At 45.1% G+C, this 27,031-nt stretch overlaps 1 protein-coding gene and 1 pseudogene across 1 annotated transcript; both read right to left on the reverse strand.

The window, feature by feature from the left end:
• Window positions 1-10,725: 10,725 nt before the first annotated feature.
• On the reverse strand, window positions 10,726-13,797 carry LOC143777017 (E3 ubiquitin/ISG15 ligase TRIM25-like). Its single transcript, XM_077266908.1, has one exon. The coding sequence runs from the start codon at window positions 13,771-13,773 to the stop codon at window positions 12,151-12,153; it is 1,623 nt and encodes a 540-aa protein (XP_077123023.1). The 5' UTR covers window positions 13,774-13,797; the 3' UTR covers window positions 10,726-12,150.
• A 6,615-nt stretch (window positions 13,798-20,412) lies between these two features.
• On the reverse strand, window positions 20,413-25,670 carry LOC143776995 (E3 ubiquitin/ISG15 ligase TRIM25-like; annotated as a pseudogene).
• Between the last annotated feature and the right edge of the window lie 1,361 nt (window positions 25,671-27,031).

The raw sequence follows: 27,031 nt of genomic DNA on the forward strand, positions 1-27,031 counted from the left end.
TGGAGTATGTTGTTGATAAGATATTGGATTCTCGTTTTTCAAGGCGGAGGCTTCAGTATCTTGTCAAGTGGAAGGGTTATGGCCAGGAGGATAATTCTTGGGTTGTTGCCTCTGATGTTCATGCTGACGATTTGGTTCGTGCCTTCCATTTGGCTCGTCCTGATCGGCCTGGGGGCTCTGGTGAGGGTTCGGTGACCCCTCCTCAAGGGGGGGGTACTGTTGTGAATTCTGTTCTTGGACTCCCTCCGGTGGTTATAAGTGGTAGCGCTGCTGTCTGTCCTTCACAGCAGTTATCAGGTGTGTTCACTCTGGACTGGGCTATTTAGTCTGGCTTCACCCTTTAGTGAGTGCCAGTTGGCCATTGTTTCTGGAGGATTCACATCTCTTCATGGTCTCTCCTGCTTCCTGGTCTTTTCACCAAGATAAGTCCTGCTTGTTTTGCAGCCCACATTTTTGTGGGCCTTATTGTTCCGTGCATTTCATGTTTTTTCTTGTTCAGCTTAATCTGTGTAAGGATTTATGCAGTCAAGCTGGAATCTCTGGAGAGGCAGATACAGTTAGGTCCATATATATTTGGACAGAGACAACATTTTTATAATTTTGGTTATAGACATTACCACAATGAATTTTAAACAAAACAATTCAGATGCAGTTGAAGTTCAGACTTTCAGCTTTCATTTGAGGGTATCCACATTACAATTGGATGAAGGGTTTAGGAGTTTCAGCTCCTTAACATGTGCCACCCTGTTTTTAAAGGGACCAAAAGTAATTGGACAATTGACTCCAAGGCTATTTCATGGACAGGTGTGGGCAATCCCTTCGTTATGTCATTCTCAATTAAGCAGATAAAAGGCCTGGAGTTGATTTGACGTGTGGTACTTGCATTTGGAAGGTTTTGCTGTGACGTATACATGCGGTCAAAGGAGCGCTCCATGCAGGTGAAACAAGCCATCCTTAAGCTGCGAAAACAGAAAAATCCCATCTGAGGAATTGCTACAATATTAGGAGTGGCAAAATCTACAGTTTGGTACATCCTGAGAAAGAAAGAAAGCACTGGTGAACTCATCAATGCAAAAAGACCTGGGCGCCCACGGAAGACAACAGTGGTGGATGATCGCAGAATAATCTCCATGGTGAAGAGAAACCCCTTCACAACAGCCAACCAAGTGACCAACACTCTCCAGGAGGTCGGCGTATCAATATCCAAATCTACCATAAAGAGAAGACTGCATGAAAGTAAAGACAGAGGGTTCACTGCACGGTGCAAGCCACCCATAAGCATCAAGAATAAAAAGTCTAGACTGGACTTTGCTAAAAAACATCTAAAAAAGCCAACACAGTTCTGGAAGAACATTCTTTGGACAGATGAAACCAAGATCAACCTCTACCAGAATGATGGAAAGAGAAAAGTATGGCAAAGGCGTGGTACAGCTCATGATCCAAAGCATAGCACATCATCTGTAAAACACGGCGGGGGCAGTGTGATGGCTTGGGCATGCATGGATGCCAGTGGCACTGGGTCACTAGTGTTTATTGATGATGTGACACAGGAATGAATTCTGAGGTCTTCAGAGCCGCCATACTGTGTGCTCAGATCCAGCCAAATGCAGCAAAACTGATTGGTCATCGTTTCATACTGCAGATGGACAATGACCCTAAACATAAAACCAAAGCAACCCAGGAGTTTATTAAAGCAAATAAGTGGAATATTTTGAATGGCCAAGTCAGTCACCTGATCTCAACCCAACTGAGCATGCATTTCACTTGTTAAATACTAAACTTCAGACAGAAAGGCCCACAAACAAACAGCAACTGAAAACCACCGCAGTGAAGGCCTGGCAGAGCATCAAAAAGGAGGCAACACAGTGTCTGGTGATGTCCATGAGTTCAAGACTTCAGGCAGTCATTGCCAACAAAGGGTTTTCAACCAAGTACTAGAAATGAACATTTTATTTAAAATTATTGATTCTGTCCAATTACTTTTGGTCCCTTTAAAAACAGGGTAGTACATGTTAAGGATCTGAAACTCCTAAACCCTTCATCCAATTTTAATGTGGATACCCTCAAATGAAAGCTGAAAGTCTGAACTTCAACTACATCTGAATTGTTTTGTTTAAAATTCATTGTGGTAAAGTCTATAACCAAAATTAGAAAAATGTTGTCTCTGTCCAAATATATATGGACCTAACTGTATACCCTCCATGTCTTTAGTTAGATGTGGAGTTTTTGTATTTTCTGTGGTGGATATTTCTTAGTATTTTAATACTGACCGCATAGTTCTCTGTCCTATCTTTCCCATTTTAGCTAGATTGGCCTCCTTTGCTAAATCCTGTTTTCAGCCTGTGTATGTTTTTTCCTCTCCTCTCACAGTCAATATTTGTGGGGGGCTGCCTATCCTTTGGGAATTTTCTCTGAGGCGAGATAGCTTTCCCTTTTCTATCTATAGGGTTAATTAGTCCTCCGGCTACTTCTAGTTGCGGTGTTAAGTTTAGCATGAAAATCCTCCTGGCTGCCTCCAAACCAAGCTCTGCTCTCACTATTTCTCGGTATGAACCCCCTTCAATGCCATACTTGCTGATAATACGGGAACTGGATCACAATAGGGAGACTCAGTAATATCAAGTTCCAACAAGGACATTTTGGAGACTCTTCTGGGCTTCCGAAGGGCAGGCTGAATTATCATACATTTACATTGTTAATGATGCTAAGATTAGAGTGCCGAAGGAGAAATCAGTCCAGGAATGAAGCTGTGCTGATACATGAGAGCTAGTGACGACAGCAGAACCCTGGATACCTTACAAATTACAGATTTTACTAGATTCACACTTAAGTTTGATTCTCATGGAATGGAAGATGGAATCTTCCCCCAACAATAGTGTCAGACGGACGCCATTTACTATAATCTGGTCTTTTTGGTTTCCATAAGAGTTTTTGTCATTTTAGTGAATAAATTAAAGCAGCATGAAAGTATTAGACACTTTATCTGCATCCAAATGTACACCATTGTAGTTAGTGGATCCATCTGACACCATTTTAGTCTGTAATCAGTGGAACAGTCTCATTTTCATAGCTCCTTTCTTCGTTGTGAAAACATCCTTAGGCCGGTTTCACACGTCAGTGTCTCCGGTACGTGAGGTGACAGTTTCCTCACGTACCGGAGCCACTGACACACGTAGACCCATTAAAATCAATGCATCTGTGCAGATGTCATTGATTTTTTGCGGACCGTGTCTCCGTGTGCCAAACACGGAGACATGTCAGTGTTCGTGGGAGCGCACGTATTACACGGACCCATTAAAGTCAATGGGTCCGTGTAAAACACGGACCGCACACGGACGGTCTCTGTGTGGTGTGCCGGAGACAGCGCTACAGTAAGCGCTGTCCCCCCCACATGGTGCTGAAGCCGCGATTCATATCTTCTGTGCAGCAGCTTTTGCTGCATAGAAGATATGAATAATAGCGTTTAAATGAAAGATCTATGTGTCCGCCGCCCCCCCACCCCCTGTGCGCCCCCCCGCTGTTCAGAAAATACTCACCCACTCCCACGTTGGCTGTCGCTGCTTCCTCTCTTCCCCGCGCCTTCTACTGTATGCGGTCACGTGGGGCCGCTCATTTACAATCATGAATAGTCGGCTCCGCCCCTATGGGAGGTGGAGCCGCCTAGTCATGACTGTAATCGGCGGCCCCACATGACCGCATACAGTGGAAGCCACGGCCAGACCAGGAAGGAGCGACAGCCAACAAGGGAAGCGGGTGAGTATTTTCTGAACAGCGGGGGGGGGGGCGCAAGGGGGGGGGGGGCGGCGGACACATAGATCTTTCATTTAAACACTATTATTCATATCTTCTATGCAGCAAACGCTGCTGCAGAGAAGATATGAATCGCGGCTTCAGCACGATGCAGGGGACAGCGCTAAACTTTAGCGCTGTCTCCTGCACGCTCTGTGTGGTACCCACTCGCCACACGGGCGGCACACGTGTCCCGCACATATGGCCTACGTGAGCTCACGGGCACATGGACACGGATAACTCCAATACCGATTTTTTCCGGTACCGGAATTATCTGGACGTGTGGGACAGCCCTCAGAGACGCTGGCAGATAGTGTTACACATGAAGGGTTAAATCCAGGGTGATTATAGAGGACAAATGTTTCACAATAATCTTGCAGTGTAAACAGGCGGAGTATCACCCCATAAATGCACAAAGTGCTGAACAAAAACTCACTGTTCTCAGCAGCACATCCTCCTGTGTAAATATATCTTAAGGTACCGTTACACTAAACGACTTACCAACGATCAAGACCAGCGATACGACCTGGCCGTGATCGTTGGTAAAGGTACCGTCACACTAAACAATATCGCTAGCGATCCGTGACGTTGCAGCGTCCTCGCTAGCGATATCGTTTAGTTTGACACGCAGCAGCGATCAGGATCCTGCTGTGATGTCGCTGGTCGCTGAATAAAGTCCAGAACTTTATTTGGTCGTCCGATCGCTGTGTATCGTTGTGTTTGACACCAAAAGCAACGATACCAGCGATGTTTTACACTGGTAACCAGGGTAAACATCGGGTTACCAAGCGCAGGGCCGCGCTTAGTAACCCTATGTTTACCCTGGATACCAGCGTAAAAGTAAAAAAAACAAACAGTACATACTCACCCAGCGTCATACCTCCCCCAGCCTCTGCTTCCTGACACTGACTGAGCGCCGGCCCTAAAGTGAAAGTGAAAGCCGCTGTGCTGTTAGGGCCGGAGCTCAGTCAGTGTCAGGAAGCAGAAGCTGGGGGACGCGCAGGTGAGTATGTACTGTTTGTTTTTTTTACTTTTACGCTGGTAACCAGGGTAAACATCGGGTTACTAAGCGCGGCCCTGCGCTTAGCAACCCGATGTTTACACTGGTTACCCGGGGACCTCGGCATCGTTGGTCGCTGGAGAGCGGTCTGTATGACAGCTCTCCAGCGATCAAACAGCGACGCTGCAGCGATCGGCATCGTTGTCGCTATCGCTGCAGCGTCGCTTAATGTGACGGTACCTTAAGTCGTTGTGTGGTCACTGGGGAGCTGTCACACAGACAGCTCTCTCCAGCGACCAACGATCAGGGGAAGGACTTCGGCAGCGTTGAAACTGTCTTCAACAATGCCGAAGTCCCCCTGCAGCACCCGGGTAACCAGGGTAAACATCGGGTTACTAAGTGCAGTTGTTGTTCAGTCGGCATTGGCTGCCATTGTTCTTGGCAGATTTAAGGTACCTTCACACTGAGCAACTTTCCAACGAGAACGACAGCGATCCAAAACACTACATACTCACATTCTGATGTCTGTCACGTCCCCCGCCGTCCACAGGGTTAAAACTGCTTTCGGCAGGAGCGCTTGCTAATGCTGCGCTGCTGCCGAGAGCTTTCCTGCACTGAATGTGTCAGTGCCGGCAGAGCACAGCGGTGACGTCACCGCTGTGCTCTGCTTTACGGCCGGCGCTGACACAGTCAGTGCAGGAAGCTCTCGGCAGCAGCGCGTGCATTAGCAAGCGCTCCTGCCGAAAGCAGTTTTAACCCTGCGGATGCCGGGGGACGTGACAGACATCAGAATGTGAGTATGTAGTGTTTTGGTTTTTTTTAACTTTTACAATGGTAACCAGGGTAAATATCGGGTTACTAAGCGCGGCCCTGCACTTAATGCTGACTGAACAACGGATTACAGATCATGAGTGACATTCAAAGCCAGATCATCCTGATTAAACAGGTTATTAAACAGCAAACATGTAGCGGGACGGTATTCATATAAGGCCACACAAGTGTTGGGATCGATTATGGTAATGAAACATTAATCAAACTTTGCTCTGAGTTTTAGCCGAGTGTCACCTTATTGTGATCTGATTATCTTCAATGTGAGAATCACAGCACAGGTGAGAAGATGGAAAACATAATTTCTCCATCTTCTCCATTGTTTGAGTCCATGGACACTAGACTGCACTCGGATGTCATCTGAGTGCAGTCCAATGTTTCACACTCATCCACAGACTTGTATGGGTGAGTGTCATCCGATTTGAAAAAAGCACAGATCTGGACAGCGCCATAGCATAACATTGGTCCGAGTGCTATCCGATAAAATATTGGAGAGCCGTGTTATACGTTATTTGTGAGCAATCGCTAACACTGAGATATGTACATTAAATGTGGAAGCTGAAATGATCACATCTGATTAAGTATGTTCCCCTCCCGCTCCTGTAAGTTACATTCTTAGCAATCAATCCTTAGGAGGCCACCTGGTAGATCTATTTTGCACATACGCCTTTATAACTGTGTCTGCTATCAAAAATACAAAGTGCAGCGATTCCCATGATCCAGATATGTTCAGAAATACATAATAAAACCAACATCCCCAACTTCTGCCCCAATATTTCCTGCTATCTTTATCAAGAGAATAATCCCTTGATGCACCATTGGTGTCAGCTACTACTTCTGCCATGTTGTGAGGAAGTTGCGTACTTTAAATTACAGTGATATTCATTTCCATTTCTACCCGAGTTTGAGAAGTAAAAGATCGGATGTCAGGGATGATTTTCGCTGTTTATCACTGGTTTAATTAAAAAGTCTAGTAAAAAGATGTAACAAACAGTTCATAGTTCGATGTCATGTCCGACGACTTGGGAATTATAGAGAATTGTTATCATTGATCTGTTGTTTTCATACTGCCTTGTAATCAGGTTTGCCTTTTAGAAGGTTGTCCTGTCTCTCTCCCTGTAGCCCAGCTCTGATGTCAGTAACTCCTCCCTTCTTCCTCAGATAGTGTATGTCAGCCATGTTGCTTTTGTATTTGTTTTGCTCCCAGTGCAAATGTATTTTTTTATTTCTTCATGGCAGGAATTAATTTGCACATGCACTTTATTAGTACATATATGGTATGCTTTGATCCCTATAGGTGACTTATTTTTCTATACATGTCAGGGATGTGCAGCAGATAGATCACGCAGATCCCACCACTACCCTCAGTTTGTCAGGGAAACGCAACACCACTGCCTCCAATCACCAGGATTATTACACAATTTGCTAACTAGTGATGGTTGAGGCCGCGGCTGCTTCCACTACATGGCTGTTTATTGAGCGTATGGTATATACACCTCTGACTCCAACGCATGGAATATACTGTATATACATACCCCAGGATGGACACTGCCAACTCCACAATAACAAAATGAACTACTAGCTGCCACCATGAATCGTTTATAGAGGCCGATTGAACACCCAATAAAGGTGGTGTATGGCTTCAGGGGTGCGGTTTACAGAGCAAGAGGAACAGAGCTATTACATTTTATATATTTAATTCGGAAAGGTAGGCAATGTTTCTAAAAAAACAAAGATGTTACAAAATGGGAACAAAACAATACTGCATATACCATTACCTAACATAAAAAGGAATGATGAAAGAGAAATACTAAACCTGATGTAGCAGGAAAGGCTCTTCAGATCCGTACTGTAATTACCTGTTCACAGTAGGAGGTCCATACCACAATGGAAGTGTCAGGTCTTTCTCACTTCTCCAGTTATAATGAATCCCATATGTATAATGTGAGGATGAGATGTCTTTATTGATTTTATTTTTTCTTTATAACCATACAGTACACCTATATCTATTGCAATCTGCATTATGTAAGGAGAACGGCTCCAGCATCACATTATAGATTAAATACAGGTCAAACATTCATAAGACATTTGTATAAACATGTTGTATCACGACTCTGTTCTGCCTACAGCAACAATGTTACCCAACAAGGTTTTTTGCATAGACGATCATGCGGGCTGATGTGTATGGGAAGAGCAGTGACGGCTTCTGGGGAGATTTTTTTTTTACAACAGTTACATTCTGGTTCGAAAAAACTAATTAGGGTCTATATGAGACGATAATAAAAACTTATATTATCACATAATAACAATATAACTGTTCACAACATGGTGATCTTTTCCAGACTCATACTGGAATCACAGAGGTGGTTATCGATGAAGATTGGTCACATATAGACCTTTCAGTCTGATCTGCACAGGTGTGTGATTCTCTGTCAATAAACAGAGGGAAGGAGGAGCCAAGAATGTTAATAACTCGAGGAGGCGGAGTTTTGTTAAGTGCATTCTGCCGCCCATAGCACTTAACACTTCACTTACACGAAAACGTGGAATTCTCAGGATATATGATACGGATTGACAATATAAAGGTAAATATGAGTTCAGCTTTCACAGGGCTATGTGCACATATAAATGGTTCATGGGTTTATCTTCCTTTAGTTAAAATGGTTGTCTCAAGTTCATGAATAGCTAAAATTGCAAAATGCTTATAAAAATAATCAACTTTATAATTTACCTCTTACTAAAACTCCTGTCCGTTTTATTTGGTCGACATATAAGTGAGAACAACAGAATATCATTTTTACCATCCTCCGCCCCTAAAATTATTAACATTAAGCAGTACATTTTATTTACCACAAAATCGAGCAAAAAAAAATGAAGCCACCGTAGGACAAAAATAAAAGGTTACGTTATGGACACCTTTACACTATTATTATGTAGTTGATCATTTGTTGCTAAATGCAATATAAATTGTCTAATTAGTCTTCGTTAGAAATGTTTTCTGCAGTAAAGTCTGATGCTTTCACGTAGCCTAAAGGCCCCGTCACACACAGCGACGCTGCAGCGATACAGACAACGATGCCGATCGCTGCAGCGTCGCTGTTTAGTCGCTGTGTGGTCGCTGGGGAGCTGTCACACAGACCGCTCTCCAGCGACCAACGATGCCGAGGTCCCCGGGTAACCAGGGTAAACATCGGGTTGCTAAGCGCAGGGCCGCGCTTAGTAACCCGATGTTTACCCTGGTTACCAGTGTAAAATGTAAAAAAACAAACAGTACATACTCACCTTCGCGTCCCCCGGCGTCCGCTTCCTGCACTGACTGAGCGCCGGCCCTAACAGCAGAGCGGTGACGTCACCGCTGTGCTGTACTTTCACTTTACGGCCGGCAGTCAGTCAGTTCGGGAAGCAGACGGCAAGGGACCTGACGGACACCGGAATGTGAGTATGTAGTGTTTGGGTTTTTTTACATTTACGATGGTAACCAGGGTAAACATCGGGTTACTAAGCGCGGCCCTGCGCTTAGTAACCCGATGTTTACCCTGGTTACCAGTGAAGACATCGCTGAATCCGTGTCACACACACCGATTCAGCGATGTCAGCGGGACCTCAACGACCAAAAAAAGGTCCAGGCCATTCCGACACGACCAGCGATCTCACAGCAGGGGCCTGATCGCTGGTACGTGTCACACATAGCGAGATCGCTGCTGAGGTCGCTGTTGCGTCACAAAACTTGTGACTCAGCAGCGATCTCGCTAGTGACCTCGCTTAGTGTGACGGGGGCTTAAGACTTGGATGACAGCACTTTGTTCTCTGCTCTTCTCCGACCTCCTCTCAGTGTTAGAGATAGCAGCAGGTGTGGAGAGGAGATTGTATGTGGCCGATCAGAGGATATAGGAGGTGGGGGAAGGAAAAAAAATTTTTCAGGAAGTGGAGATCACACAGGATCTATGGTATCAAAGTGTAAAGAGTGAGGAAGGCACAGAGGGAAGGAGTTTATGAATCTGGTAAAGTGTCAGCGAGCAGAAAGAGGAGAGAACACACTGACAACTTGCAGTAGGGGAAAGTCAAACTCATCTTGGCATAAGAAGTTCTCCTCACAGAAATCTATCATGGGCCGGAGAAATAATTTGTATCTGTCGTAGATTTTTTACAGAAGGAAAATCATTCCAGGAATGAAGCTGTGCTGATACATGAGACGTGGAGAAGACAGCAGCGTCTAGGACACACTGACCTCACATCCAGCCTGTATTACTGGGAGGGACACGACCACTGGAGAAATGTCTGAAACTAGGATCAGGTTGTAAAGTGCATATCAGGAGGTCTGGGATGGATGAAAGAATGAAGACTGCGGTGCAACTTAAGGAAACCACTAACACATGTACAAATATTTTCTTCCATGACAAAGGTGTGACCCCTTAAAAAACTTGATTCATCTTATTAAATCGATAAAATTGCAAAGGGCTCGTAAAAACCAAGACACTTTGTTATTTACCTCTTACGAAAACTCTCCATTCTGTAAGGGCTGTCCCACACGTCCAGATAATTCCGGTACCGGAATAAATCGGTACCGGAGTTATCCGTGTCCGTGTGCCTGGGAACTCACGTAGGCCATATGTTCCCTGCGATTCATATGTTCCCTGCAGCAGTGTTTGCTGCAGAGAAAATATGAATAATAGTGTTTAAAATAAAGATCTATGTGTCCGCAGCCCCCCCACCCCCTGTGCGCCCCCCCCGCTGTTCAGAAAATACTCACCCTCTAAGGTAAGTGTTCACACCAGGCAGTCAGTGTAGTTACCCATTCAATCTGAGATTACCTTGTCGTTGGTGAATGGGCTCACAATATTTGGCCAAATCTTGTGCTAAAATCTCATGTTTGTTCATAAAGTTCATAAGCCATTATGCTATTCCTATTCCATATATTTCATAGTTCCTTATTTTAGCACAGATGTGTGCGGCCATAATCTATTACGCATACAGTAGAAGGCGCGGGGCAGAGAGGAAGGAGCGACAGCCAACGAGGGAGAGGGTGAGTATTTTCTGAACAGCCGGGGGGCGCACAGGGGGTGGGGGGGCGGCGGACACATAGATCTTTGTTTTAAACACTATTATTCATATTTTCTCTGCAGCAAACGCTGCTGCAGGGAACATATGAATCGCGGCTTCAGCACCATGTGGGGGGGACAGTGCTTACTGTAGTGCTGTCTCCTGCACGCACACGGACCCCAGACGGAGAATGTCCGTGTGAGGTCCGTGTTTTACACGGACCCATTGACTCTATTGGGTCCGTGTAATACGTGCGCTCCCACGAACACTGACATGTCTCCGTGTTTGGCACACGGAGACACGGTCCGCAAAAAATCAATGACATCTGAACAGATGCATTGATTTTTATGGGTCTACGTGTGTCAGTGTCTCCGGTACATGAGGAAACTGTCACCTCACGTACCGGAGCCACTGACGTGTGAAACCGGCCTAAAGCTGCAGTGTACAGATTGTTGCCTAGGTTATCGGCCACCTCTGCAGTGCAGTTTCCCAGGAAAGTAGCGTTTTCTTGCAAGCTCTCTGCTGTAGAGCTTGTAAGTGCTGCTCTGAAGCTGAGGGGTCGCTGCATCTGGAAAACGTCAGTGCTTCTTCCAAAAATCAAAGCTGACTCTACATGTTAGAACGCTGGCCTGTACTGTGAATCTTAAGAAGTTCACTGTCCCTGGCAAAAAGGAAATTACAAGGCCGAGGAGAGGTGCGCTCCTGAAGACAGGAGATTCTAGAATCCATATAAAGATGTTGTCCTCCTTGAGAAAAAGTTTAACTTTGGCAGCAGTTTGTCATAAAACAGTAAACTGGGCCATCCTCACCGTCCGCGGTTCCAGCGCTGAGCTCCCGGTGCCGATTCTGATGTCCGGTATTGGCTAAAGCCCTGACGTGACTTCGAAAGTGCAGCAGCCAATCAGTGAGCTCAACGGCTCTGCCCGTGTGGATAGTATGCCTCCCTCAGACATGCTGAGCTCACTGATTGGTTGTTGTGCTGTCAACATGACATCAGTGCCGCATCCTATACCGGACATCGGAAGCAGCACTACAGACTCAGCACCGATACCGAGGACGGTGAGCAGAGCCGCAATCTATACAAAACTGTATCCGGGGCTGAACATTTATGGTATGTGCAAATTTACTGCGGATTTACAGCGGACTTTATGCGGATTTTGTGCGGATTCCTATTATGGAGCAGGTGTAAACCGCTGGGGAATCCGCACAAAGAATTGACATGCTGCGGAATGTAACCTGCTGCGTTTCCGCGTGTTTTTTTCCGCAGCATGGGCACTACGGATTGCATTTTCCATAGGTTTACATGGTACTGTACACGCATGGAAAGCTGCTGCGAACCCGCAGCAAAATCCGCAACGTGTGCATAAAGCTTTACTAAAAGGAGACGACCCCGTAATATTTATCTACAGACACTAGATATAGCCCTCCAAACGGTGCATCCTATTGGCTGATTGCTTCACCAATCATATAATCTGTCACTGGGTAGATTTCTTCTACGGCGATGTTTCCTCACAGCTCCTCCATGATATCTTTATAGAACCATTTAATACACATAATGCAGCATGAAGGGGCTCGGAGAAGGCGGCAGTGAAGGTGTGTAAGTGTCTGATGGGGTCACACAGCTCATAAAAGGACAACTGCCCGGCCTCATAATCCAGACATATCCTGACTCTATCACTGGAGATCTGGTGAGGTAACGGGATCACTTTACTGCCATGCATCACTGAATACTGATTATTATTCACCCGCCCTTTATGTAAACACCAGGACTTGTTATTATCTCCAATGTATAACTTCTGCCCCCTCCTGTCTATACTGGGGTAACACATCCCCACACTCCACCACTCTGACCCACTGATCTCCACATCCCAGTAATGTCGTCCTGAGGTAAATCTCCTCCCGCTCATCACCTGATAACTCTGGAATCTCTCTGCTGTTTCTGGACGATTCTGTGTTCTTAGTGTCCAGGTCGCAGTTTTCAGGTCGTCTGATATAAGAAGATTATTAGCAGCCGTGTTTACATCCAGTAATATGTCTGCAGGATCCGCCACATGAAAGATCACATTTATATCTCTTATCATATCAGATAATGTGTGTGATATGTGTGAGATCAGCTCCGCACCCCGATCACCTCCATCATGTCCCCATCTGTCTTCATCTCCTCCATCATGTCCTCCTGTGGCCTTATCACCTCCCTCCTTCTCCTCAGGATCACACAAGTCACCGGGGTCAGGTTCCTGTAAGACAGTCAGTGGATCCGTCATGTTACACAGCTCCTCAATGTGCCTCATCTTCCTGGACAGCTCGTCCTTCTTTATTTCCAGCTTCTGGATCACATCAGACAGGGACATCTGCTCTTCCCGCCTGGAGATCTCACTCAGGACCCTCTTCTCCAGGTCGTCCACCCGTCTTCTGATGTTTATAAACAGGGCAGTGACTCTTTTTGCTTCTCCAGATGATTTTTCTTTAACTTTTCTCCTCTGCTCCTCCAGACTCCGGACTCTTTCCTCAGTCTTGTCTCTCTTTGTGATCAGTTTCTGGAGAACATTTCTCAGTTTCACCTTCTTCTTCTCAGAGGCCTCATCCAGTGTCTCCACCCGGTGTCCCCGATGTTCTCCAACCAAACTGCAGGACACACAGATACAAGCAGCGTCCTCAGTGCAGTAATATTCCAGGATCTTCTTATGGGCAGAACATTTCCTGTTCTCCAGAGAAGTGCTGGGATCAGTGAGGACGTGTTCTGGTGATTTACTGTGAAGTTTTAGGTGTTTCTCACACAGAGAAGCCTCACAGTGTAGACAGGATTTCACAGCAGGTACAGGAGAGTGAAAACAGTAAGTGCAGCAGATCCCGGTGATCTCCTCCTGATGTGGCTCAGTAGACCGGAAATTCTCCACGACATTACTCAGAGTTATGTTCCTTATCAGTGCTGGTCGCCCCTGAAACTTTTCTCTACATTCAGGACAGGAATAATCTCCAGACCCGTCCCGTGTATTCAGGACTTGATCAATACAGTCCCGGCAGAAGTTGTGTCCACATCTCAGGGTTACAGGATCTGTATACAGAGTCAGACAGATGGAACATTCCAGCTCCTTTCTGAGACCAGCAGACGCCATCGCTGAAAGCAGAAGGAAGAAATGAAAGTAAAATTCTCCCGTTAACACCCAGTGGGTGTGACCCACAATTACTAGAAAGCGAGGGCCTGAACTTGTCCTTCTGGCTGTATCTACAGGTTTAGTGATGATTTCAGCAAATACCTACTTAAGGTCGGTTTTGTCACTATCACTCAAGTTTTTGTGCTATAAAGATTTTTTATTTGTGTTTTTTCTTGAGTCATTACTGCAGCCCGTGCTGAATTGTGACTTCTTCTATTTCCTGTTTCTGCCAAAGCAATAAATCTGCGCCGTTTGTTGCTATATTCTCCTTTGTCTGTTAGGGCTTTTTCAGACTTCCATGATCATCGGTCCGATCTCGGATCACAATGTACGGAGTGGCCATGCGTCTCCCAACCCCGAGCGTGACAGGCTCATATATTTCTATGAGGCTGTCAGTCTTGGGGTCGGGAGATGCGCGGCCAGCCCATGCATTGTGATCCGAGATCACGGAAGTCTTGAAGAGCCCTACTTGGGTTTCAATGTCATCACCTGAGGGACATATAGGAGCTTAGAATGATGATAACAACAAATGAATCCACGCTGGAAGGGCACAAAAGATAAAGTAATAGAAGTGAAAGACTACCGCGATGATATAACACACAAAACCGCATGTGATAAGTTCGCCTGCACACCCCACCACAGCGGAACAACCCCACTCCAACCAGAACAAACCGGAGCACTGACAATGCCGCTCACAGTAGAGGACTCACCGTCAGGAGATGTAGCGCTATGGAGCATGGTGAGTACGGACAGGTCGGAGAAGGAGGATCTGGCGTGTGGAACACTAGCGGGAGGGCAGGCGGGCAGAGGTGGTGGACCGCAATGCAGGCCAGCAATTGCAGAAGCTGCGTAGAGCCAGGGAAAGCCCCGGCCGGTGGCGTCCCTGGATACGAGCAGGAAGAGAGAATAGCTGGCACGAGGCTCAGCGTGTGACGTCACACAGGTAGTACGGGGCAGCACAGAGACCAAAAGCCGACTTTTGCCCGCCTGCCCTCCCGCTAGTGTTCCACACGCCAGATCCTCCTTCTCCGACCTGTCCGTACTCACCACGCTCCATAGCGCTACATCTCCTGACGGTGAGTCCTCTACTGTGAGCGGCATTGTCAGTGCTCCGGTTTGTTCTGGTTGGAGTGGGGTTGTTCCGCTGTGGTGGGGTGTGCAGGCGAACTTATCACATGCGGTTTTGTGTGTTATATCATCGCGGTAGTCTTTCACTTCTATTACTTTATCTTTTGTGCCCTTCCAGCGCGGATTCATTTGTTGTTATCATCATTCTAGGCTATTCATTGACAGCGGTGGCACCTCCCTGTCTTGTCTCCTGCAGCTGAGGGCTTTCATCCCATTGTATGAGGTAGCGCGTGTGCAATATTTGTTTATTTTACATATAGGAGCTTACTGATCACTAATTCAGTGACTGAGATATAATATTTAAGGGTTTATCTAATAAAGTCTACCACTGTCCATATGTCGTGTTAGGTCACCTGGAGGGCCTATGGGTGTCACACTCAATCTCAAAAGTAACCTACAAATGATCATGTCTTCAGATGTTTTGTGTTATAAAGATGCTGCTTCCTACAGTGACGATAGATTATCCTATTGATTCCCCTTTGTTCCTATAGTGCTAACACCACAGAATTTTTCCAATGGAGCGAATTTGTAAAGCAGAAACTTTGGGCAGCAGACCTGCAGGATAAATTGAAGGGGATGTCCATGAGGTCAAGAAAATTGGATCGGTCAGTGGGTGACACAAAGCTCCTCTACTGTACAGGTGATACCTGGAGCTAAGGACTCTGGAAGGTCACAGTATTCAGAGCTGGGACAGTAGAGCTCCATATAGTGAGTAATGATCGGTTCCTGGTCCTCCGGCTTAGATTACATTTACTTCAATGAGAACCCAAGTACAGCCACAACACAATGTACCCAAAATATCGCTGCATCCTTAAAGAATCCCACCAGCAATTTATACATAGACATATAACGCTGTGTAATCTATTTCATCCCAGCTCAGTTATATCCATACATTATTGGCATCTTGTTCATGTGATCCAGTCTGACCACCAATTCCATACGTTTCCCTGTGTGGCCAAGATGTCGGTCTCCTCTGTTGTTGAGAACATCCAATGAACTACAGAATTACATTAGTTTAGCATGAAAATCCTCCTGGCTGCCTCCAAACCAAGCTCTGCTCTCACTATTTCTCGGTATGAACCCCCTTCAATGCCATAATTGATGATAATACGGGAACTGGATCACAATAGGGAGACTCAGTAATATCAAGTTCAAACAAGGACGTTTTGGAGACTCTTCTGGGCTTCCGAAGGGCAGGCTGAATTATCATACAATTACATTGTTAATGATGCTAAGAATAGAGTGCTGAAGGAGAAATCAGTCCAGGAATGAAGCTGTGCTGATACATGAGAGCTAGTGAGGACAGCAGAACCCTGGATACCTTACAAATTACAGATTTTACTAGATTCACACTTAAGTTTGATTCTCAGTTGCAAGATGGAATCTTCCCCCAACAGATGCAAATAGTGTCAGACGGACGCCATTTACTATAATCTGGTCTTTTTGGTTTCCATAAGACTTTTTGTCATTTTAGTGAATAAATTAGAGCAGCATGAAAGTATTAGACACTTTATCTGAGTCCAGATGTACACCATTGTAGTTAGTGGATCCATCTGACACCATTTTCTATCATCAGTGGCACAGTCTCATTTTCATAGCTCCTTTCTTCGTTGTGAAACCAGCCTTAGATACGCTAGCAGATAATGTTACACATGAAGGGTTAAATCCAGGGTGATTATAGAGGACAAATGTTTCACAATAATCTTGCAGTGTAAACAGGCGGAGTATCACCCCATGTATGCACAAAGTGCTGCACAAAAGATCACAGGTCTCAGCAGCACATCCTCCTGTGTAAATATATCTTACTCTGCCAAGAACAATGGCAGCCAATGTGGACTGAACAACGGATTACAGATCATGAGTGACATTCAAAGCCGGGTCGTCCTGATTAAACAGGTTATTAAACAGCAAACAAGTAGCGGGACGGTATTCATATAAGGCCACACAAGTGTTGGCATCGATTATGGTAATGAAACATTAATCAAACTTTGCTCCGAGTTTGAGCCGAGTGTCACCTTATTGTGATCTGATTATCTTCGATGTGAGAATCACAGCACAGGTGAGAAGATGGAAAACATAATTTCTCTCTCTTCTCCATTGTTTGAGTCCACGGACACTAGACTGCACTCAGATGTCATCTGAGTGCAGTCCAATGTTTCACACTCATCCACAGACTTGTATGGGTGAGTGTCATCCGATTTGAAAAAAGCACAGATCTGGACAGCGCCATAGCATAACATTGGTCTGAGTGCTATCTGATAAAATATTGGAGAGCCGTGTTATACGTTATTTCTGAGCGATCGCTAACACTGAGATATGTACATTAAATGAGGAAGCTGAAATGATCACATCTGATTAAGTTTGTTCCCCTCCCGCTCCTGTAAGTTACGTTCTTAGCAATAAATCCCTAGGAGGCCACCTGGTAGATCTATTTTGCACATACGCCTTTATAACTGTGTCTGCTATCAAAAATCCTGAAACAAAGTGCAGCGATTCCCATGATCCAGATATGTTCAGAAATACATAATAAAACCAACACCCCCAACTTCTGCCCCAACATTTCCTGCAATCTTTATCAAGAGAATAATCCCTCGATGCACCATTGGTGTCAGCTACTACTTCTGCCATGTTGTGAGGAAGTTGCGTACTTTAAATTACAGTGATATTAATTTCCATTTCTACCCGAGTTTGAGAAGTAAAAGATCGGATGTCAGGGATGAATTTCGCTGTTCATCACTGGTTTAATTAAAAAGTCTAGTAAAAAGATGTAACAAACAGTTCATAGTTCGGTGTCATGTCTGACGACTTGGGAATTATAGAGAATTGTTATCATTGTACTGTTGTTTTCATACTGCCTTGTAATCAGGTTTGCCTTTTAGGAGGTTGTCCTGTCTCTCTCCCTGTAGCCCAGCTCTGATGTCAGTAACTCCTCCCTTCTTCCTCAGATAGTGTATGTCAGCCATGTTGCTTTTGTATTTGTTTTTCTCCCAGTGCAAATGTATGTTTTTATTTCTTCATGGCAGGAATTAATTTGCACATGCATTTTATTAGTACATATATGATATGTTATGATTCCTATAGGTGACTTATTTTTATATATGTGTCAGGGATGTGCAGCAGATAAGTCATGCAGATCTCACCACTACCCTCAGTTTGTCAGGGAGACGCAACTCCACTGCCTCCAATCACCAGGATTATTACACAATTTACTAACTAGTGATGGATGAGGTTGCGGCTGCTTCCACTACATGGCTGGTTATTGGGGAACTCACAGTGAGCATACGGTATATACACCTCTGACTCCAACGCATGGAATATACTGTATATACATACCCCGGTATGGACACTGCCAACTCCACAATAACAAAATGAACTACTAGCTGCCACCATTAATCGTTTATAGAGGCCGATTGGACACCCATTACAGGTGGTGTATGGCTTCAGGGGTGCGGTTTACAGAGCAAGAGGAACAGAGCTATTACATTTTATATATTTAATTTGGAAAGGTAGGCAGTGTTTCTAAAAAAATAAAGATGTTACAAAATGGGAACAAAACAATACTGCATATACCATTACATAACATAAAAAGGAATGATGAAAGAGAAATACTAAACCTGATGTTGCAGGAAAGGCTCTTCAGATCCGTACTGTAATTACCTATTCACAGTAGGAGGTCCATACTACAATGGAAGTGTCAGGTCTTTCTCACTTCCCCAGTTATAATGAATCTCATATGTTTAATGTGAGGATGATATGTTCCGTCTCTGAAGACATCTTTATGGATTTTAATTTTTCTCTATAACTATATACTACACATACAGTTAGGTCCATATATATTTGGACAGAGACAAAATTTTTCTAATTTTGGTTATAGACATTACCACAATGAATTTTAAACAAAACAATTCAGATGCAGTTGAAGTTTAGACTTTCAGCTTTCATTTGAGGGTATCCACATTAAAATTGGATGAAGGGTTTAGGAGTTTCAGCTCCTTAACATGTGCCACCCTGTTTTTAAAGGGACCAAAAGTAATTGGACAATTGACTCCAAGGCTATTTCATGGACGGTTGTGGGCAATCCCTTCGTTATGTCATTCTCAATTAAGCAGATAAAAGGCCTGGAGTTGATTTGAGGTGTGGTGCTTGCATTTGGAAGGTTTTGCTGTGAAGTAAACATGCGGTCAAAGGAGCTCTCCGTGCAGGTGAAACAAGCCATCCTTAAGCTGCGAAAACAGAAAAAAAACATCTGAGAAAATGCTACAATATTAGGAGTGGCAAAATCTACAGTTTGGTACATCCTGAGAAAGAAAGAAAGCACTGGTGAACTCATCAATGCAAAAAGACCTGGGCGCCCACGGAAGACAACAGTGGTGGATGACCGCAGAATAATCTCCATGGTGAAGAGAAACCCCTTCACAACAGCCAACCAAGTGAACAACACTCTCCAGGAGGTCGGCGTATCAATATCCAAATCTACCATAAAGAGAAGACTGCATGAAAGTAAATACAGAGGGTTCACTGCACGGTGCAAGCCACTCATAAGCATCAAGAAGAAAAAGGCTAGACTGGACTTTGCTAAAAAACATCTAAAAAAGCCAGCACAGTTCTAGAAGAACATTCTTTGGACAGATGAAACCAAGATCAACCTCTACCAGAATGATGGAAAGAGAAAAGTATGGCGAAGGCGCGGTACAGCTCATGATCCAAAGCATACCACATCATCTGTAAACCACGGCGGAGGCAGTGTGATGGCTTGGGCATGCATGGCTGCCAGTGGCACTGGGTCACTAGTGTTTATTGATGATGTGACACAGGACAGAAGCAGCCGAATGAATTCTGAGGTATTAAGAGCCGTACTGTGTGCTCAGATCCAGCCAAATGCAGCCAAACTGATTGGTCGTCGTTTCATACTACAGATGGACAATGACCCAAAACATAAAGCCAAAGCAACCTAGGAGTTTATTAAAGCAAAGAAGTGGAATATTCTTGAATGGCCAAGTCAGTCACCTGATCTCAACCCAATTGAGCATGCATTTCACTTGTGAAAGACTAAACTTCAGACAGAAAGGCCCGCAAACAAACAGCAACTGCAAACCACTGCAGTGAAGGCCTGGCAGAGCATCAAAAAGGAGAAAACACAGCGTCTGGTGATGTCCATGAGTTCAAGACTTCAGGCAGTCATTGCCAACAAAGGGTTTTCAACCAAGTACTAAAAATGAACATTTTATTTAAAATTATTGAATCTGTCCAATTACTTTTGGTCCCTTTAAAAACAGGGTGGCACATGTTAAGGAGCTGAAACTCCTAAACCCTTCATCCAATTTTAATGTGGATACCCTCAAATGAAAGCTGAAAGTCTGAACTTCAACTGCATCTGAATTGTTTTGTTTAAAATTCATTGTGGTAATGTCTATAACCAAAATTAGAAAAATGTTGACTCTGTCCAAATATATATGGACCTAACTGTATATCTATTGCAATCTGCATTATGTAAGGAGAACGGCTCCAGCATCACATTATAGATTAAATACAGGTCAAACATTCATAAGACATTTGTATAAACATGTTGTATCACGACTCTGTTCCGCCTACAGCAGCAATGTCACCCAACAAGGTTTTTTGCATAGACGATCATGCGGGCTGATGTGTATGGGAAGAGCAGTGACGGCTTCTGGGGAGATTTTTTTTTACAACAGTTACATTCGGGTTCGAAAAAACTAATTAGAGTCTAAATGAGACGATAATAAAAACTTTTATTATCACATAATAACAATATAACTGTTCACAACATGGTGATCTTTTCCAGCCTTGTACTAGAATCACAGAGGTGATTATCGATGAAGATCGGTCACACATATAAACCTTTCAGGCGTGTGATTCCCTGTCAATAAACAGGGTAGGAGGAGCCAAGAATGTTAATAACTCGAGGAGGTGGAGTTTTGTTAAGTGCATTCTGCCACCCATAGCACTTAACACTTCACTTACATAAAAATGTGGAATTCTCAGGATTTATGAAACGAAATATAAAGGTAAATATGAGTTCAGCTTTCACAGGGCTATGTGCACATATAAATGGTTCATGGGTTTATCTTCCTTTCGTTAAAATGGTTGTCTCAAGTTCATGAAGATTTAAAATTGCAAAATGCTTATAAAAATAATCAACATTTAATTTAGCTCTTACTAAAAATCCTGTCCCTTTTATTTATATTTATCTGGTCGACATATAAGTGAGAACAACAGAATATCATTTTTACCATCCTCCGCCCCAAAATTATTAACATTAAGCAGTACATTATATTTACCACAAAATTGAGCAAACAAAAATGAAGCCACCGTAAGACAAAAATAAAAAGTTACGTTATGGACACCTTTACACTATTATTATGTAGTTGATTATTTGTTCCTAAATACAATATAAATTGTCTAATTAGTCTTCGTTAGAAATGTTTTCTGCAGTAAAGTCTGAAGCTTTCACGTAGCCTAAGACTTGGATGACAGCACTTTGTTCTCTGCTCTTCTCCGACCTCCTCTCAGTGTTAGAGATAGCAGCAGGTGCGGAGAGGAGATTGTACATGGCCGATCAGAGGGTATAGGAGGTGGGGGATGGAAAAAAATAGAATTTCAGGAAGTGCAGATCACACAGGACCTATGGTATCAAAGTGTAAAGAGTGAGGAAGGCACAGAGGGAAGGAGTATGTAAATCTGGTAAAGCATCAGCGAGCAGAAAGAGGAGAGAACACACTGACAACTTGCAGTAGGGGAAAGTCAAACCCGTCTTGGCATAAGAAGTTCTCCTCACAGAAATCTATCATGGGCCGGAGAAATAATTTGTATCTGTTGTAGATTTTTTACAGAAGGAAAATCATTCCAGGAATGAAGCTGTGCTGATACACGAGACCTGGAGAAGACAGCAGCGTCTAGGACACACTGACCTCACATCCAACCTGTATTACTGGGAGGGACACGACCACTGGAGAAATGTCTGAAACTAGGATCAGGTTGTCTTATCAGTAGGTCTGGGATGGATGAAAGAATGAAGACTGCAGTGCAACTCAAGGAAACCACTAACACATGTATAAATATTTTCTTCCATGACAAAGGTTAATAAACCTGATTCATCTTATTAAATCGATAAAATTGCAAAGGGCTCGTAAAAACAGTCACTTTGTAATTTACCTCTTATGAAAACTCCTCTCCATTCTGTAAAGCTGCAGTGTACAGATTGTTGCCTAGGTTATCGGCCACCTCTGCAGTGCAGTTTCCCAGGAAAGTAGCGTTTTCTTTCAATCTCCCGGCTTTAGAGCTTGTAAGTGCTTCTCTGAAGCTGAGGGGTCGCTGCATCTGGAAAACGTCAGTGCTTCTTCCTAAAAGCAAAGCTGACTCTACATGTTAGAACGCTGGTCTGTACTGTGAATCTTAAAAAGATCACAGTCCCTGGCAACAAGGAAATTACGAGGCCGAGGAGAGGTACGCTACTGAAGACAGGAGATTATAGAACCCATATAAAGATGTTGTCCTCCTTGATAAAAAGTTTAACTTTGGTGGAAATTTGTCATAAAACAGCAAACTGGGCCGTCCTCACCGTCCGCGGTTCCAGCGCTGAGCTCCCGGTGCTGATTCTGATGTCCGGTATTGGCTAAAGCCCTGACGTGACTTCGAAAGTGCAGCAGCCAATCAGTGAGCTCAACGGCTCTGCCCGTGTGGATAGCATGCCTCCCTCAGACATTCTGAGCTCACTGATTGGTTGTTGTGCTGTCAACATGACGTCAGTGCTGCATCCTATACCGGACATCGGAAGCAGCACTACAGACTCAGCACCGATACCGAGGACGGAGAGCAGAGCCGCAATCTATACCAAACTGTATCCGGGGCTGAACATTTAGGGTATGTGCGCATTTACTGTGGATTTACTGCAGATTTTATGTGGGTTTTGTGCGAATTCCACCTTCAGTTTTACACCATGCAGGTGTAAACTGCTGCGGAATCCGCACAAAGAATTGACATGCTGCGGAATGTAACCCGCAGCGTTTCCGCATGTTTTTTTCCGCAGCATGGGCACTGCGGAATGCGTTTTCCATAGGTTTACATTGTACTGTAAATGCATGGAAAGCTGCTGCGAACCCGCAGCTGCAGATCCGCAGCAAAATCCGCAGCGTGTGCACAAAGCCTTACTAAAAGGAGACGACCCCGTAATATTTATCTACAGACACTAGATATAGCCCTCCAAACGGTGCATCCTATTGGCCGATTGCTTCACCAATCATATTCTAATCCCCGTGATGTAATCTGTCGCTGGGTAGATTTGTTCTACGGCGATGTTTCCTCACAGCTCCTCCATGATATCTTTATAGAACCATTTAATACACATAACACAGCATGAAGGGGCTCGGAGAAGGTGGCAGTGAAGGTGTGTAAGTGTCTGATGGGGTCACACAGCTCATAAAAGGACAACTGCCCGGCCTCATAATCCAGACATATCCTGACCCGATCACTGGAGATCTGGTGAGGTAACGGGATCACTTTACTGCCATGCATCACTGAATACTGATTATTATTCACCCGCCCTTTATGTAAACACCAGGACTTGTTATTATCTCCAATGTATAACTTCCGCCCCCTCCTGTCTATACTGGGGTAACACATCCCCACACTCCACCACTCTGACCTACTGATCTCCACATCCCAGTAATGTCGTCCTGAGGTAAATCTCCTCCCGCTCATCACCTGATTATACTGGAATCTCTCTGCTGTTTCTGGACGATTCTGTCTTAGTCTTGTCCAGGTCGCAGTTTTCAGGTCGTCTGATATAAGGAGATTATTAGCGGCCGTGTTTACATCCAGTAATATGTCTGCAGGATCCGCCACATGAAAGATCACATTTATATCTCTTATAATATCAGATAATGTGTGTGATATGTGTGAGATCAGCTCCGCACCCCGATCACCTCCATCATGTCCCCATCTGTCTTCATCTCCTCCATCATGTCCTCCTGTGGCCTTATCACCTCCCTCCTCCTCAGGATCACACAAGTCACCTGTGTCTGGTTCCTGTAAGGCAGTCAGTGGATCCGTCATGTTACACAGCTCCTCAATGTGTCTCATCTTCCTGGACAGCTCGTCCTTCTTTATTTCCAGCTTCTGGATCACATCAGACAGGGACATCTGCTTTTCCCGCCTGGAGATCTCACTCAGGGCCTTCTTCTCCAGGTCGTCCACCCGTCTTCTGATGTTTATAAACAGGGCAGTGACTCTTTTGGCTTCTCCAGATGATTTTTCTTTAACTTTTCTCCTCTGCTCCTCCAGACTCCGGACTCTTTCCTCAGTCTTGTCTCTCTTTGTGATCAGTTTCTGGAGAACATTTCTCAGTTTCATCTTCTTCTTCTCAGAGGCCTCATCCAGTGTCTCCACCCGGTGTCCCCGATGTTCTCCAACCAAACTGCAGGACACACAGATACAAGTAGAGTCCTCAGTGCAGTAATATTCCAGGATCTTCTTATGGGCAGAACATTTCCTGTTCTCCAGAGAAGTGCTGGGATCAGTGAGGACGTGTTCTGGTGATTTACTGTGAAGTTTTAGGTGTTTCTCACACAGAGAAGCCTCACAGTATAGACAGGATTTCACAGCAGGTACAGGAGAGTGAAAACAGTAAAGGTACCGTCACACTAAACGATATCGCTAGCGATCCGTGACGTTGCAGCGTCCTGGCTAGCGATATCGTTTAGTTTGACACGCAGCAGCGATCAGGATCCTGCTGTGATGTCGCTGGTCGCTGAATAAAGTCCAGAACTTTATTTGGTCGTCCGATCGCTGTGTATCGTTGTGTTTGACACCAAAAGCAACGATACCAGCGATGTTTTACACTGGTAACCAGGGTAAACATCGGGTTACCAAGCGCAGGGCCGCGCTTAGTAACCCGATGTTTTCCCTGGTTACCAGCGTAAAAGTAAAAAAAACAAACAGTACATGCTCACCTGCGCGTCCCCCGGCCTCTGCTTCCTGACACTGACTGAGCTCCGGCCCTGAAGTGAAAGTGAAAGCGCAGCGGTGACGTCACCGCTGTGCTGTTAGGGCCGGAGCTCAGTCAGTGTCAGGAAGCAGAGGCTGGGGGACGCGCAGGTGAGCATGTACTGTTTGTTTTTTTTACTTTTACGCTGGTAACCAGGGTAAACATCGGGTTACTAAGCGCGCCCCTGCGCTTAGCAACCCGATGTTTACCCTGGTTACCCGGGGACCTCGGCATCGTTGGTCGCTGGAGAGCGGTCTGTGTGACAGCTCTCCAGCGATCAAACAGCGACGCTGCAGCGATCGGCATCGTTGTCGCTATCGCTGCAGCGTCGCTTAATGTGACGGTACCTTAAGTGCAGCAGATCCCGGTGATCTCCTCCTGATGTGGCTCAGTAGACCGGAAATTCTCCAGGACATTACTCAGAGTTATGTTCCTTATCAGTGCTGGTCGCCCCTGAAACTTTTCTCTACATTCAGTACAGGAATAATCTCCAGACCCGTCCCGTGTATTCAGGACCCGATCAATACAGTCCCGGCAGAAGTTGTGTCCACATCTCAGGGTTACAGGATCTGTATACAGAGTCAGACAGATGGAACATTCCAGCTCCTTTCTGAGACCAGCAGACGCCATCGCTGAAAGCAGAAGGAAGAAATGAAAGTAAAATTCTCCCGTTAACACCCAGTGGGTGTGACCCACAATTACTAGAAAGTGAGGGCCTGAACTTGTCCTTCTGGCTGTATCTACAGGTTTAGTGATGATTTCAGCAAATACCTACTTAAGGTCGGTTTTGTCACTATCACTCAGGTTTTTGTGCTATAAAGATTTTTTATTTGTGTTTTTTCTTGAGTCATTACTGCAGCCCGTGCTGAATTGTGACTTCTTCTATTTCCTGTTTCTGCCAAAGCAATAAATCTGCGCCGTTTGTTGCTATATTCTCCTTTGTCTGTTAGGGCTTTTTCAGACTTCCATGATCATCGGTCCGATCTCGGATCACAATGTACGGATTGGCCATTCGTCTCCCAACCCCGAGCGTGACAGGTTCATATATTTCTATGAGGCTGTCAGTCTTGGGGTCGGGAGATGCGCGGCCAGCCCATGCATTGTGATCCGAGATCACGGAAGTCTTGAAGAGCCCTACTTGGGTTTCAATGTCATCACCTGAGGGACATATAGGAGCTTAGAATGATGATAACAACAAATGAATCCACGCTGGAAGGGCACAAAAGATAAAGTAATAGAAGTGAAAGACTACCGCGATGATATAACACACAAAACCACATGTGATAAGTTTGCCTGCACACCCCACCACAGCGGAACAACCCCACTCCAACCAGAACAAACCGGAGCACTGACAATGCCGCTCACAGTAGAGGACTCACCGTCAGGAGATGTAGCGCTATGGAGCATGGTGAGTACGGACAGGTCGGAGAAGGAGGATCTGGCGTGTGGAACACTAGCGGGAGGGCAGGCGGGCAGAGGTGGTGGACCGCAATGCAGGCCAGCAATTGCAGAAGCTGCGTAGAGCCAGGGAAAGCCCCGGCCGGTGGCGTCCCTGGATACGAGCAGGAAGAGAGAATAGCTGGCACGAGGCTCAGCGTGTGACGTCACACAGGTAGTACGGGGCAGCACAGAGACCAAAAGCCGACTTTTGCCCGCCTGCCCTCCCGCTAGTGTTCCACACGCCAGATCCTCCTTCTCCGACCTGTCCGTACTCACCACGCTCCATAGCGCTACATCTCCTGACGGTGAGTCCTCTACTGTGAGCGGCATTGTCAGTGCTCCGGTTTGTTCTGGTTGGAGTGGGGTTGTTCCGCTGTGGTGGGGTGTGCAGGCGAACTTATCACATGCGGTTTTGTGTGTTATATCATCGCGGTAGTCTTTCACTTCTATTACTTTATCTTTTGTGCCCTTCCAGCGCGGATTCATTTGTTGTTATCATCATTCTAGGCTATTCATTGACAGCGGTGGCACCTCCCTGTCTTGTCTCCTGCAGCTGAGGGCTTTCATCCCATTGTATGAGGTAGCGCGTGTGCAATATTTGTTTATTTTACATATAGGAGCTTACTGATCACTAATTCAGTGACT

This window comes from Ranitomeya variabilis, chromosome 5 (genome assembly GCF_051348905.1).
Source record: "Ranitomeya variabilis isolate aRanVar5 chromosome 5, aRanVar5.hap1, whole genome shotgun sequence".
Taxonomy (NCBI): Eukaryota; Metazoa; Chordata; class Amphibia; order Anura; family Dendrobatidae; genus Ranitomeya; species Ranitomeya variabilis.